This window comes from Monodon monoceros, unplaced genomic scaffold (assembly GCF_005190385.1).
Source record: "Monodon monoceros isolate NGI ecotype Baffin Bay Population unplaced genomic scaffold, NGI_Narwhal_1 Super_Scaffold_4, whole genome shotgun sequence".
Taxonomy (NCBI): Eukaryota; Metazoa; Chordata; class Mammalia; order Artiodactyla; family Monodontidae; genus Monodon; species Monodon monoceros.
In genome coordinates this window covers 77,065,052-77,081,308 of record NW_021703781.1, presented here as the reverse complement: position 1 = coordinate 77,081,308, position 16,257 = coordinate 77,065,052, and the positions used below count along the sequence as shown (strand labels likewise).

The 16,257-nt window shown below is 44.4% G+C and overlaps 1 protein-coding gene across 9 annotated transcripts in view; it reads right to left on the bottom strand.

Moving 5' to 3' along the window:
- DOCK1 (dedicator of cytokinesis 1) overlaps nucleotides 1–16,257 on the bottom strand; it is a 528,766-nt gene that overhangs the window by 403,239 nt on the left and 109,270 nt on the right. For all 9 annotated transcript variants that reach the window (XM_029245561.1, XM_029245563.1, XM_029245558.1 and 6 more), the window contains 4 exons: nucleotides 13,882–13,979; nucleotides 8,322–8,411; nucleotides 7,890–7,990; nucleotides 3,427–3,561 (listed from right to left, as the gene is read on the bottom strand). In XM_029245561.1, coding sequence (XP_029101394.1) covers nucleotides 3,427–3,561; nucleotides 7,890–7,990; nucleotides 8,322–8,411; nucleotides 13,882–13,979 — 424 coding nt within the window. The remainder of the gene's footprint in view (nucleotides 1–3,426; nucleotides 3,562–7,889; nucleotides 7,991–8,321; nucleotides 8,412–13,881; nucleotides 13,980–16,257) is intronic.

Here is a 16,257-nt window from a genome sequence, read left to right as displayed (position 1 = left end):
AAGAAAGATGGAGGGTTTCCCCGGTGGCACAGTGGTTGAGAGTCCGCCTGCCAATGCAGGGGACGCGGGTTCGTGCCCCGGTCCGGGAAGATCCCACATGCCGCGGAGTGGCTGGGCCCGTGAGCCATGGCTGCTGAGCCTGCACGTCCGGAGCCTGTGCTCCGCAACGGGAGAGGCCACAGCAGTGAGAGGCCCACGTACCACAAAAAAAAAAAAAAAAAAAAAAAGAAAGAAAGATGGAAAAACAGTAATATAAAACATGCTGAATGAATACCAACTATAAAAATAATAATAGTAATGCCTTAAAATATACGTAGACTTGAAATGCATGACAATAGTAACACAAAAAAGAGAGAAAATGGGATAAAAAAAAGAAAATTTTGATTGATACAAAAGAAGGCCAAAAAAAGCAGGAAAAGGAAACATAATACAGATGGGTAAAAGAGAAAATTGATAGAAAGACAGCAGATATAAACCTTATATATTACTTAATTGAATTATTTATAAATGAACTAAATACTCAACTTTACAACTTACGATCAATGACTAATTATTCAAGAAGCTAACAGCAGGTAACAGGCAAACACTCAACAAAGCAACAGAAAGACAGAAGAGGAACTGGGCAATAACTAGCTTTAGCGACTGGAGTCAGAAGGTCTGGTGCAGGATGCGACTGTTTTCTGGCTTTCCAGTTAATGTGATCCACCCACTCAGAAAACACAGACAAACAAAACCAGTGGAGAAGCGCCCCTGGCTGTCAGGAATCTTTTGGTGGGTTCCCCAGGAACCAAATATCTTTGGACCAGAGTTTTAAAACTACTGTTCTCATTTCAAAACAAAATGAGCTTTCTAAACAAAACAAAAAGCATGGATTTGCATAGTGAGAAAGAGAGTGGAGTAACAACCGTAAGTTTCAATACCTTCTTCTCCAAAGTTTCACCCCTTCCTTCTTTGGAAGGATTACTGTCAGCTATCGTGGCATTTCACAAAGCTACTACATTATGTGAAAACACACTACACCAGTCTGAAAGAAGAAGAAAAATAAAAGACCTCAAACGTTTATTCCAACTGCAAAAAGAAAAACACAGTTGTCAATTCCAGCTCTGAGCACAACTGTTTTTCTCCCAAGGTAATAGATGTGTTGCAGGTAAGAAAATGAGAACCCGAGTGTGATTTCTTCCCCACCTCAAAAAAACCATGCATCAGAGCTGCTTATAAATCAACATCCCAGACATCTGTGAAGGACACAGGATGGCTTTTTCCTTAAGCAGACTATACAAGATAGGAACAGTGTTTCATCTCAATGCCTTTGATAAGACAGATGAAGAACTACTAAAATGGGCCCTGGGCAGTTTGAGGACAAGACGCGACTAAGAGACTTTAGCCCTGTTGCCCATGACTTTAAGGTTATGATTTTTTTTCCTATCATAGATTCTTCTCAGCAATCTCAGACTAAAGATTTAAATTTAACAAGTACTGTATCTGGGGATTCCCGGGTGGCCCAGTGGTTGAGAGTTCGCCTGCCGATGCAGGGGACGCGGGTTCGTGCCCCGGTCCGGGAAGATCCCACATGCCGCGGAGCGGCTGGGCCCGTGAGCCATGGCCGCTGAGCCTGCGCGTCCGGAGCCTGTGCTTCGCAACGGGAGAGGCCACAACAGTGAGAGGCCCGCGTACCGCAAAAATAATAATAATAATAATAAGATAAAACACAGGAAAACAAAACCTCGTTTACTTGGTCATCTTTCATACCGTGACAGTGAGAAAATCATCAACAGCTTTGACCTTGAAGAGAAGAAAATGCTTCGACCCACATCAAGAGTCACCCTTATCCACAATAAGAAAAATAGAAGAGTGTGCCTTTGATATCTCAGTCAAGGATAAGAGCACGATGGCCTCAAACCGTGGGTCTTAGATCACGGAATGTCAGAGCGAACAAAGCACAAACAATCCTTGACCAGTAACACAGGGGCCGTGACCACTGATTAATGGTGGGTACTACCCCGTCTGTGGCTCTTTTTTCTTTTTTTAAAGATTTTTTTTTGATGTGGACCATTTTTAAAGGCTTTATTGAATTTGTTACAATATTGCTTCTCTGTTATGTTTTTTGGTTTTTTGGCCTTGAGGCATATGGGATCTTAGCTCTGCAACCAGGGATCGAACCCACACCCCCTGCACTGGAAGGCAAAGTCTTAACCACTGGACCGCCAGGGAAGTCCCTCCCATCTGCGACTCTTACAGTTGTACACACAATCAGTTAACTGGCTCCTTTGGCTTACATGTACCATGGTGTGCACAGGCTGGATTTTGAATACCTCCCCTTTCTCCCCAGCCCTTCTGGAGAAGCTGACTTCAGGCCAACAAAGATAAAGAGGCAATAAGGAGGGACCAATCTGCGTCCACACTCGCTCCATCTCGAAGGATTCACTGATACGTTTCGAGAGGGCTGTGCTTTTAGAAGTCACATGTATTCTCTAACTCAGAGGGACACTGATTCTTAAACTCCGTCTCTGTGTTTAGAACTCACCACAAGAACATCAACCTCCAATAACCAGCAGCAACCAACATCATCCACTGTAGGTCACCCAGAGCAGCTACAGCTCCAAAAGCAGGAGCAGAGGGAGTCAACTTCAACACCCCAACACCCCATCTACCCATTTCACACCTCTTCATTCATACAGTTAAATACTGTGAACCAACTGAAAGCTCATTTATTTTAGCACATCTCTTTCATCTAAAGATATATAGGAAAAAAATACTAATGTTCTCTATAAAATAACGAAGTCATTATTTTAAAGTGGATTGGGAATATCCCAATCCACTTTAAAGTTCAAACACAACTCATAAGTTCACCTACATAGTGTATGAAACACATCACTAGGTTAAAACACTGAGCGTCCATTTGCACGGCAATCTTGTATGTGGGAATCTCTCTCTAGGAACAAAACATGATTCTAGTTGACGGAAAGAGGGAGGAAGCCCCCAGTCTTCCCAAGTGAGGTAGTTTAACTTGGTTTTGGCTTTTTGCTGTTGTTGCTTGTTTGTTTTAATTTTGTTTTTCAAGGGCTTTTTTCTCTATAAGATATACTGAAAAGAACTTCAGAACCCTTGGTGTTCAGTCCGCACTACCTCTGAATCAATGCTTTCAGGAGACGATGTTGGACTCATAGGCACACATTTCAGACTCAGGGCTCAAGACTCAAACTCATGCTTGCCTTTCACTACATGTGGGAGCAGATACAGTGCGTGTGGGCAAACCCAGCCCAGGACTGTTATCTGTTACTGCTGTGTCATGCTCGACAGCAGGGAAAGGAAGGAGAAAGACGGGAGGAAGGGGAAGAAGCAAGAGGAAGGGGGATGGAGAAGGAAAAGGAAGGAAGGAAAGGATTTCCTGTAAGTCCACCGGAGAGCCAGCACGGTGATACGCACTGATTGAACAGGATCCGGGAGCGCACGATGAACTTGAAGATGTACTCTAAAGCTTTCATGGCTTTATACAGCTGGTCGCTGATTCCTGGCCTCTCGGCATTGTCCACATAGTTCCTTAAAACTTTCGTCAGCTTCCTGTTCATAATGGAAACACAAGTTAACAAGTCCAGAAGATTACAATATCTCAGTTCTTAACTGGGACAAAAATACACAAGTGGGTTCTTTTTATTTGGGTACACGCTTGTCAGTATATGCATATTTGTGAAATGTATCTCAAGCAGATTGAAAGCGACCCATATAATAACTCTCAGAGGAGCGAGATCTGAGCATTTATCAAGAACTTTCTAAGTTTTAGATGTTTTTGTAAGCATTTAAATGTATTATATAATTTATTCTTCACAGCAACACTATAAGGCAAGTGATGAGTTTTATCCCTAATTTACAGATGGAGAAGCCCAGGAGTAGGTAGGTAAACTAGCTTTCCCAATGCTAAATAACAAAAATCAAAGGGATTTCTACAGACATATCTATTTTCATAATGCTCATTTTTTTTATTGAGCATATGGTATTTTCAAATGATAGAGGCAGTAATGGTAATCATCAGTTTTTGATTCTGTCCAAACGTCTATATTTTCTACCACTACCGGCCCATAAACTAAGTCACTGTTCACAAGGATGACCCTCAAGCTATGCTTTCTAAATCGTAAGAGAAGAATTAAATTAACTGCAGTATACTGTCAGCTTTTAGTGTACTGGGCTACACTGTAACTCTCCAAAAACTAGCAGCATACGTAAAACCTGTATGACAACAACCACCAAGACTACTCCCTAAAGCAAACTTCTCCACTCCCCAACTTTTTATGTAATCAACAGAACTTCCCTGTAGCTTTTAAATATTCATCAGAGTCATAAAAATAACCTGTCAGGGCACTCACAGCATTTCCCGTTAAGCTGTGAGCCAGCATGCACTAGCTTGTTATTCGAGATTATTACAAGACACTCATAAGAGCAACTGTAACTTGGATTCTGGATGACCTCGGAACGGTTCTAAGAGTAACAATTCTACTGATAAATCACAATAAAAAGGCTTTTGGGTGACTGAGTGGATACAAAGTCATTTCTAACACTGATCAGGCTGCAGAACTCAAGAAATGAGAGACTACCATAGAAGCCTTCCTGCCAGTATGTCCTGAGGAAGGGAAGCCAGAGAGATCCCCCTCCCACAGGCTCCCCTGGCCCCGACGTCGGGAAAGGTATTGTCCCATACATGCCTCCTGATGGTTCCTGAGGCACAGCAGAACATCTCAAGTCCTGGCAGAAAACCTGTTTCACTCGGTTTAACTTATTTTCCCAAACTGAGTGGACCACACACACCTTTTAGTCTTAGACCTTATTAATATCCCAAGAAATATACATTCCATAGAAATACATTTTGGAAATCCTTCCAATAGATTAATCAAAGAAAAGAATAAAAAGAAGGAATGATTTGCAAAGAGAATGACCCAGAACCAGAAAATAAATCTGGAAGTCAAAAGACCCGAATCCACGCGAGCCACGCCACTTGTAACTGCAGAAAGACCAAATTCCTCGGCACCAGCTCAGAGGGGCAGACCAAACGGCACATCGATTCAGTGGGAGGAAGGTGTGACCCAGCTCTGGGCAAGGCAGCTCTGTGGACAGAAGGAGCCTGTCCTGCTGGTCTTCTGGAAGAACCGTCCCCGAAGCTGACACCTCCCTCCCTCCTCGCTTGGACCAGAGCCGGTCACTCTGATCCGTTAACTGCCCAGGCAGGGGAGCTCCTGCTTTGCGAGAGTCGGAGGGCTAAGAAGTAATGCCCATCGCCTCCAGTCATCTTTAATTTCTTCTCTTGGAGTTCTTTGCAAAGAAAGGCTACAGATCTCAACATTTATCAAAGGAAAGACATAAAGAAACTACCTGGACCAGACTCTAGCCTAACCAAGGCTCCTAGAAGAGGCGGAGGAGAGACTGGCTGTGACGACACTTAGAACCCAAATGTCCCCTGGGCCGGAGAAGGCTGCAAGTACTTCATTAGTGCAGACACAACCTTCCGTGATTGGTTAGAACTGCGTGAACCACAATTATCTCCTCTGGTATTTCAAGGCAAAAATACTCAGATTCCAATGGCTGAAGAACCACTTGGGGTTGCTAGTTTACCAAAACATGACAAGAATACTTATTTTCCGAAATTAAAATTTACTTTTTGGCAGAGGACAGACTGAATGAGAGGATACCGATTCTCAACTCCGTCCCATCATAACTTAACAATAAAATGGTACTTTTTGTGTCTCCCACTGAGTAACTTGCCCAAAGCTCCCCAATGTTCGTTTTCCACCTTTGAGAATAAGGGCACCGTTCTCCCCAAAGTCACAGGCAGGGGGACGCCAGCTAGGCGACCTGGAATGCAGCACGGTAACCTTACCACTGTTCCGATTTTCTGAAATGAAAGTGCAAGATCTGATCTGAGCAAAGCTGTTTGGCCCCCTTCCAATAAAGAAGGAGAATGGTGAAAGTGACACATATGGAGGTCACATGGCACCCAGAGCAGCAAGGAGGCCACGCCCATAAACCCCGGGCTCCCTCTGGTTGCTATAGTGAGATGGTGTCACATGATCAGCCCTCCCACGGTCTGCAGGGAACTGTCCAAAGTGTGACAAACTGGGCTTCTCCACCGAGAGTACAGAATGTTTTAAACAAAGGCTTCTTAGTCAGCAAGCACAAAGCTGGTCACAGCTTCTGCCCTGTGTGGTGAGGACTCGCTGCTCCCCGCCCACTGGGGGCTCCACCCACTGCCCTGCAATAAACATGCACTCAAGCCAACACGGAAGAACCCAAGAATCAGGGACAGAGCTGCTGACCTTGAGTCCCGCAGCCAAGGACAACAGGTTCTGATCTAAGTATGGTCAAGACACAGATGGGAGCTTTGACTCAACTTCCTGGCCCTAAAAGAGAATCATTTCGAATGATTCTAAGTTGAATGTTCTTAAAGAAATTAAACCTTTCTTTTTCACTGCAACTCACACAATAAAAAGTCTGAATAAATGCCAATAAATCCCATTGTGAGAGAATGAGGAACTCGCCCTAATAATTCTAATAATAACAAAACCTAACTACTGCTTGGTGCTTTCTGAGTGGCAGGGATTATTCCAAATACTTGACATGTAATAACTCATTAAAATTCTCAAGAAAACCTACAACCGTGCTGTTGCACAGATGAGAAGGCTGAAGCTCACAGAGTTTAAGCAACTTAAGCTTGAAAGTGACAGAGTGGTAACATAAGCCCAGGTGGCCAGGTCCCAGGGCTGTGGCATCAACACCAGGCTTCACACTTTCCCCTTGGTGTCTAGTAGACCCAACAGGGGCCCATGTGGGGATGTAGGGCAGGTGGAGAGCAGCTGGGTGAGTGGTAAGAATCCTAGTTAGTTAGAGCCGAAGCTTCTGGAACAAAAGGAAAGGCACTCTTTAAAAGGCAAAAAGAATCTGGAAACAATATATATGTGCATATATATATTACAAACACACATATTTATATATGTATAAGTGAATCACTTGGCTGTATACCTGAAACTAACACAACGTTGTAAATCAACTAGACTTCAATAAAAAAATTAAATTTAAAGAAAAAATTAAAAAAGAAAGAGATGCAAGAGTATTAAAAGCCAATATCCAAAAACAAAACAAAAAAAAGCCAATATCCAGATGAAGTCTAGAAACAACCGTCAAACCCACAGATGTTTTATCTGGACAACATTAACATTCTGGCTCTCTGAACATCACTAACCAACCAATTTAAAAGAAAAAATAATTTTTTTTAGATCCTTTTTTTGTTTTTGGCCGTGCTGTGTGGCTTGCGGGATCTTAGTTCCCCAACCAGGGATCGAACTCGGGCCATGGCAGTGAAAACACCGAGTCCTAACCACTGGACTGCCAGGGAATTCCCGAAAAAAACAATTTTATCCAGCTTTGTCCAGCAGAACAAAAATAAACAAATCACCTGCGACCTTAAAAATGGTAATAAATAAATAAAGAGCAAAAAGATAGACTGAAAAGTACAAAACTGAATTTTATTCATACTAAATAACCAATAACCTCAATACAGGACCACAACCATTTATTCATTCATCAAACAGTCATCAGGCAGCTGCAGTGCGGCGGGCACTCTGCATTCATGTATCTGTTTCATCAAACACAAACTGAACATTTCAAAGACAAACAAAAGGTGTGGAGAAGAACAAGAACTTATTCCGGAATCTTATAATATATCACCTATCTCTTTCAACAAGATTTTTAGGTCTGTTAAGAGAGAAACAATAATAAAAATGATCCCAGTAAATTCACAGTTGGGGAAGGGAAATGTAGAATCACAGGCAAAAGTATATGGAAAAGACTCTTACAAAAATATACAAAAAGAAGTACTGGTTTTAAAACAACAAAACAGAACTTACGTGTAGGCTAATGTTGCACTAAAGTGTTTCTTAATGTAGGTTTCCAAAACAGGATTAAAATGCTGAAATTTTCTATCAGCAATTAGTCCAATGATAAATACCTGTTAAATTAATATTTTCATTAGCAAAAGAAATGCAAACCATTTTAGAATCTTCAGCTGAATCACCTGCACTTCTGTGTGAGTCAACGAGCTATAACACTTTCGGACACAGGTTGGTCAGCTACTTTACTTCTTCCCCTACAATTTACATTTGCCTAACTACAGTGTTACAGTGGAAGAAACTTTCTACCTCTCAATTCATCTGCTTTGATTGGGTTTACAACCGAAAGCGCTTTCAGGGTTACTGTGATGGATCCCGCCCCAGCTTCAAAGGCTGCAACCTGAAAGCGTCCCGTAATATCTGAGCAGGTGCAAAGTCGAGGCCTCTTACCAGAGCATCAAACACTAATGTATCAAAGGTCTCGCTCTCCGAATTCTCCATCATGATGTTGAAGAGTGCATCCAAGGTGTCCTGGAGGAACTAGAGAGACACAAAAGGTCAGCAGACGAGGTAAATCCACCCCACTCTCCCCAGCCTAGAAAAACTATCATCCTTGGCAATACTGCAAACACCCACCTTTCTCAAATGGCACCTACCAAGCTACAGACTTTGGGGATTTTTATCAGTCATTAGACTCACAAGACAAAAATCTGAGATGAGGGAATTCAGAACAAAGACAGGCCACCCTGAGTCAAGCAGAGGATGGGAAGCAGGGAGATGCCCTATAGCCCACCGCCTACCCACCCATGAGACCTCTCCAACACTTGTCCTGACTTTCATCAGGACAAAAAGCTCAACAGCAACCCTGGGAAGTCCGAATCTGACTCATTCTGTACACACTTGAGTGTGGGACCTGAGCTAGCAACTGGGCAGAAGCCATACAGGGACAAATTTCTAGTATAATAAAGGATCTTCTGCAGACACAGATGGCCAAGGACAGAAGAGGTGTGTGATTCTGAAACTGGGGTACAGAGCAGAGAGCCATGAGCTTAATTTATTCAACAGTAATTGAGAAATTCCTTTTATGCCTACTATAATTCACCAAAGAAATATTACAGCATAGAATGACAAAACACTATGAATTTAATTTAGAAAAAATTAGGAGACTTCAAAGTTATGTCACACTAGAACCTGGCTTTGAACCCTGACCCCATTCTCCCCTGAAAGAAGTATGAGATGAACTAAAAAAGACTACATTGGAAGTAATGAGTTCCCTGTTGATGGGGTAGTTCAAGACTAGGCAGAATGACACACAATGGACTACTGACCGTAAGAGGGAATGAAGTATGGCTATATCATCATTAGTCACTGGGATTAGTACATCGAAATCACAATGAGATATCACTTCACCCAGACTGAGGTGACTGTCATCAAAACGATGTACAATAGTTAAGTGTGGGGAGGGACGGAGAGAAATTAGAGCCCTTATACGGTGCTGGTAGAAATGTAAAATGACGCACTGGCTTTGGAAAACAGACTGACAATCCCTCAATGGGTTAAATGTACATTTACCACGTAACGCAAACATTTCATTCCTGGGTATGTAACCCAAAGAATGGAAAACATACATCCACACAAAAACCTGTACGAAAATATGCATAGCAGCTTTATTCATCATTGTCAAAATGTGTCCATCTGCTGACGAATGCATAAAAAAAACTGTGGCATATCCATACAATGCAATATTTATTATTCAGCCATAGAAAGGAATGAAGTTCTGATACATGCCACCACATGCCTTGAAAGCATTACACTAAAGAAAGCCAATCAAAAAAGGTCATATATTGTCTGATTCAATTTACATAAAATATCCGGATAGTCAAATCCATAGAGAAAGCCGGTTGCAGGGAGAGTGGAAGTGATGGCCAACGGGTGTGGGGTTTCTTTTTGCAGTGGTGGAACGGTTCTGAAGTGAGACAGCGTGGACAGCTGCGCAATTCTGCGAATACACTGAAAACCACTGAACTGTACAAACGAAAAGGTGCTTTCAGGTATGTGAATTACATCTCAATCAAGTGGTTATTAAAAACAAAAGGAGTAAGTGAGACGGGCCCACAGCCGGGACAAAGGTGTAACTGAGTGAGATCCCTAGACCAGATCTTCCTGGGCGGCTCAGCCCATGCACAGAACCTCAGGGGCCTTCACGTCTCCAGCAGAGGACCTCAAACGGTTCGACCCGCAGACACAGAAACTAAACACAGAGACCTGCTCCCCAACCACTGCTCGCTCCCCACCCCCCGTGAGCCGTGGAACCTTGCAAATCCAGCACCCCACAGCTCTTCTTCCTGAGAGAGGACGTGTTCCCGGACCTAGGAAGTGATCTGAGACACGTCAGGCATAAAATCCTCATTCTATTCCACTGTGCCACCTACCACCTAGTCTGTGCCAAGAACTGTCACATATAAATGACACGGGAATGAAACCAGCCGGACCACGAGGCATTCTGGTCTGGACATCAAGGGCTCCGTCCACTCCGTAATTGTTTAAGCCTGCACCACCTCTCGTTACTTTTGTATCATTTCCCATCATTTCAGATTGTAAAAGCTTTTGCAAAGGTCAAAACTTGACGCTGGGGCTTCCCTGGTGGCGCAGTGGTTGAGAGTCCGCCTGCCGGACGGGTTCATGCCCTGGTCCGGGAGGATCCCACACGCCACGGAGCGGCTGGGCCCGTGAGCCATGGCCGCTGAGCCTGCGCGTCCAGAGCCTGTGCTCCGCAACGGGAGAGGCCACAACAGTGAGAGGCCCGTGTACCGCAAAGAAAAAAAAAAACTTGACGCTGCCATCTGCTAACAGCCCAGTGTTACTGCCAACAGACACACCAGTGTCCAGTGCCAAGCCCTGGCTTGTCACAGTTCAGGGAAAGAGGTCTACCAGCCCCACCCGGACAAATGACACAGAAACAGGACAGCAGACAGCGGGGACCTTGTGTATCTGGCCGTAGAGCCGCAGCAGTGCAGGGACACGAATGTCCTGAAGGCGATCCCTCACACAAGGCCGTGAAAGACTTCTTTTGACACCCACCCTCTCTCCAAGACCATCCACTGGAAGAGCACAATCACCATTTTCATTTCCCACTAAAATGGGAAACTATACTTTTTACTAAATGAGCAAATACTTCTCTCAAGCAATGTCACTTTTACTAAACAAGCAAATACTTTGCTCAGTCTATCAAGCAATGTCATCTTTCCACTAAAAGTTATAAAGACACAGAAGGGAGGTCTCGAATAAATGGAATAAAACCCACAATCTATCAGTGTCCTTCAACAGAATGAAAGCAGCCCCATGCAGGCTGGGATTCCCTCTGCTCCTGGCTCTGTTAACAGCCTGGTGGCCTTAGACGAGTCTATTCCCTGCTCCAGGCCTACAGGGTATTAGGATACACTGTCAATGGGAAGGAATAAACAGGCAAAACAAGTAAGGGCCAGACAGGTCATCCAACCCTGGGCGGTACCACAGTGAACACAGGAAGGAGAGGGAGAGAGGTGAGACGAACAGGGACGAACTCCAGGGACGAACAACAGGATGTGATAATAGATTAGATAAGAGGAACTGAGGGGGGGGCAATAAAACCAGACGGTTCTAGAACTTCCCTGGTCAGTGTGTCAATAGTTCAACATAAATACAATTCCTGATGTGATACAGGGACCGAAAAATGAAAGAGGACACAATTTCATTAACTGTGGGTCTTTTAAAGTGATGTTAACTTAATTCACCCAGTTTTCATCTGAATTAGGGAATTCATAGAACCCAGGGAAGTTTAAAATGCAGTTAACATTGTCCAAGCCAGTAGAAGAAGACAAGGGCCAGGAAAAGGTGATTAAAATTTGAAGATTAGTGAGGATATGTTCGAACGGTTATACAATGAATTTAGGAGAGCGGTGCCAGCAAATTAATTTCTCCTGAAGTTAACCTCACTGCTGTTTAATTAAGGCCATTTTAAGTAATTAATTTTCACAGAGATAAGGTCGTCTCCCTCCGCAAGCACCTCTCACGGAGGATAAAGAACTGAGGCAGCGACACGGACCTGGCCGTGGGGACCTTGCTCTCGGGCAGCCACGAGTGGTGGCCCGGCTTGTTGCACGCCAGCCAAGGTGGAGCCCAGTGGCCACAGAAATGCATTTCCTTACATACAAGGAGAAGTCACTGGGCACAGGAGTGGCAAGGAGAGCCTTTTACTGAAGAAAATATTGGAACCACCAACGATTACCAAATCTGAGCGCTCAAAGGGACCTCCGATCACTCTAGTCTGACTGTCCTATCGTAGATGAAGATTCAAGGGCACTGCTCCAGGGCCTGCTCTGTGTGAGGCTAAGCAATCAATCCAAGACCACATGGGAGGAAAACGGCCAAGACAAGACTGAGTGCTGTGATCTTTCTGACACACCACGAAGCTCTCCACATCAATGACAGGGCTCCTAGGTGAGTCGAGAGCCAGGGTTAACGATCACGGGGATGGTCATGACAGCGATAGTGATAAATCCCGATACTACCAGACCACCTCCCAGGGGCCAGTACCTCATTTAACCTCCACAGGGACGCTGTGAACAAGGCACTCTGGTTATGTCCATTTTACAGCAGGGGAAAGCAAGGTTTAAAGATGTTATTGAACCTGTGTCAGCCCCACAGTGAGGACCCACTGGAAGAGGAAGCAGAGCCCTAGACTTGGTTGATTCCAAAGCCTGTTGCCACCACAGTGAAGCCAGCCCGCGGTCCCCGGACCAGAGTCTAAGAAGGATTCTGTTGCCTTAGAGGTATGTGTCAACATCCCGGAGACACTAGTTGTTGAAAGGCTTACGACCAGGTGGACCTCGTTTTATTGCACTTGTCAGATATTGTGGTTTTTACCCATCAAAGACTTGTGGCAACCCTGGGTCCAGCACGTCTCTTGGAGCCATTTTTCCAACAGCATTTGCTTACTTTGTGCCTTTGTGTCACATTTGGATAATTCTTGCAATATTTCCAACTTCATTAATATTACGTTTGTGATGGCGATCTGCAATCAGTGATCTTTGATGTGACTGTTCATTATCACTCACTGAAGGCTCAGGTGACGGTTTAGCATTTTTTAGCAATACAGTTATTTTTTAATTGGTTTTTTTAATGGACATGGTTTTTTAATTTTGAGGGTTTTTTGTTTCTTTTGTTTAAACTTTTTTCTTTTTTTGTTTTTTTCCACTCACTGCAAGGCATGTGGGACCTTGGTTCCCCAACCAGAACCCGTGCCCCCTGCAATGGAAGTGCAAAGTCCTAATCACTGGGCCGCCAGGGAATTCCCTTGTTTGTTTGTTTGTTTGTTTTTAATTGAAGTATAGCTGATTTACAATGTTGTGTTAGTTTCAGGTGTATGGCAAAGTGATTCAGTTGTACGTATATATATATATATATATATACATCTATTCTTTTTCAGATTCTTTTCTTTTTTTTTAATTGTGAATAATATTTTATTTAGTCATTTTTGTTTACAACTAAAACTCTTGCAAGGAATTTGAGGACATCCTCCTCCGACACTTGCAGGACATGAAGGGCTCTGGACATTGTGAAAGTTTCCCTTTAAGTTACGATGGGAACCCAGAACGATGCGGTAGGGGCCCCTGTCGGGGGTCTAGCTCAGAAAGCCAGATCCTCCTCCATTATAGGTTATGGCAAGATATTGAGTGTGGTCCCCCTGTGCTATGCAGTAGGTCCTTGTTGGCTGTCTATTGTATATCGTACTTATTTTTTTTCACGTGATGCTACTGTACGCTCAGCACACTACAGTAGAGTGTAAATGTAACTTTGATACTCACTGGGGAACCAAACAGTTCGTGTGACTTGCTTTCCTGTGGTGGTCTGGAACCGAACCCGCAGTGTCTCGGAGGCGTGCCTGTACCATCTTGGGAGGCGGAGCCCACACCTCTTCATATCCGTAAGGACAACAAGACAACCAGAACCAGCACGGGAGCCACGTTACCTTCACCACTTCGCCGCCATCCACCTTCATCAGCTGTCTCAGGTTCTGGTGCAGCAGGCTGGTGTTGGATCGCCACTTCAGCAGCCCCAGCAGGTCCACTGGAAACGGGAAACGGACATCAGCTCCTCACAGCAAGGACTCTGTCCCCCTCGTTCACCCATCATGTGAGGTCCTCTAAATAATTTTTTGAACAGATGAACCAAGCCTATTTGGAAACGTTCGCCATGTAAATATTTCATTACTTTCTAGCAACATCCTTGACACCCAGTGTGACTGGATGTGTTATTTCCAACTACGTTTACCATGAAATGATTTCCACGTGGAAGCTTTCAAAAGGCATCTGGGGAGGGCTTCCCTGGTGGCGCAGTGGTTGAGAGTCCGCCTGCCGATGCAGGGGACGCGGGTTCGTGCCCCGGTCCGGGAGGATCCCACATGCCGCGGAGCAGCTGGGTCCGTGAGCCATGGCCGCTGAGCCTGCGCTCCGCAACGGGAGAGGCCACAACAGTGAGAGGCCCGCGTACCGCCAGTAAAAAAAAAAAAAGGCATCTGGGGAGCCTACGGAAGAGGGACCGGCCTCTCGAACCCACAAGAAGGCAGATCAGAGCACGGAAGAGGGACCGGCCTTTCCAACCCACAAGTAGGCAGATGAGAAGAGCAGCAGGCCTGCGAGGCTGCTGGCCATTCACTGCTGTCCTGGCAGCTCCTGCCAAGGGGTTTTCTCCTGTTCAAGAATAAGATTCTTAGGTTTTTAAGATAAAATAATATAAAATAAATAACCAACATAAATTCAAGTACTGAGAATGCAAGGGGACAGTCCCCAAAGGAGACAGGAACCCTGGCCCTGGAGACCACTGCTGCACTGAGCTTGCCACCTTTACCAAGTCCTGGCCCTTCCAAAAGTTTCTGTATGTTTCTTTTCTAATAGAAAAATCGCAAGTTGAACGTATTGGTTTTTGCAGACTAAACGTGGAAGACAATGTTGAGAAATGATTTTGTTTAAGGCATGAAAACAGAATCCAAAACATCTCTGGGAAAGGACGTCTTCATCTGAAGTCATATTAATATCCCATTACGTGAAAAAACACAGTTAGCAAAGCACATCTAATTTACTGTTTATGCTCATCGGGAATGAACTTCTGCTACAGAAACTGTCTGCATAAAAAGAAACCCTAGTTAATACTGAAAAAATATATATAATTTTGGCAATAGGTAGAATTTCAGTGAACACAAGACACCAGTTATAATTCAAGGATCAAACCACAAAGAAGGCATACAGGGGATGAGCACCAAACACACATTCTCATTTATATCACCTTACCCCCAAGTACAGCTGATGAAGGGAAGAGTTACAAACAGGAAAATGTGAAGGGGACAGCATCCTAGTGTCTTTAGAATGCAAAGAGAGTAGACTCAAACACCAGCCGGGCCACGCCACCAAGATGTGACCTTGGACAAGTACCTTCACCTCAGTTTTTCTATCTGAACAATGGGCACAGTGTTACCTGGGTCACAGGGTTGGTGCAAGACTTAAACGGCAAGATGTGGAGAAAGCACTTAGTGTGATGCCAGGCAGGAAGACCAACAGCAGCCACCCATCAAAGAGGTGAACATTTTAGCCATTCATCATGAAGGTTAACGTGTTTTAATTTCTAATTGAAAGTGAAGTCATGAGAAAGGCTACATCCTGCCCAGACACGCTCTCAGTCCCAGGGTTAATGGAGATTTCCATCATAAGAGTTACCAGCAGTTCTTTTTGTGGGTTTTTTTTTGTTGTTTTATTTTTAAACAGCTTTTTCGAATGCCAGAAGGTACCGCTTATCTTTGGTTTTTTGTTCGTTTGTTTGTTTATTTTTGGCTGCATTGGGTCTTCATTGCTGCACAAGGGCTTTCTCTAGTTGCAGCAAGCAGGGGCTACTCATCGTTGCGGTGCGCAGGCTTCTCATTGCGGTGGCTGCTCTTGTTGTGAAGCACGGGCTGTAGGCACGCAGCTTCAGTAGTTGTGGCATGCGGGCTCAGCAGTTGTGGCTCTCGGGCTCTAGAGCGCAGGCTCAGTAGTTGTGGCACACGGGCTTAGGTGCTCCGCTGCATGTGGGATCTTCCCAGACCAGGGACTGAACCCGTGTCCCCTGCATTGGTAGATGGATTCTTAACCACTGCACCACGAGGGAAGTCCACCAACGTTTTTTTTAATGGAGGTGAGTTAATACTCTGGATCCCATTCATGCAAAGTTAGTGGCACTTCGGATTAGAGGGAGGCTGAGGTTCATCTCTGTGTTGTACTTTTGAGAAAAGATACAGCTGGGCAAATTAGCAGTGGACAAACACCTTTGAGGAGGGGCAGCTTGCTCAGCCCCACACCCTCTCTGTCCCCTCTCA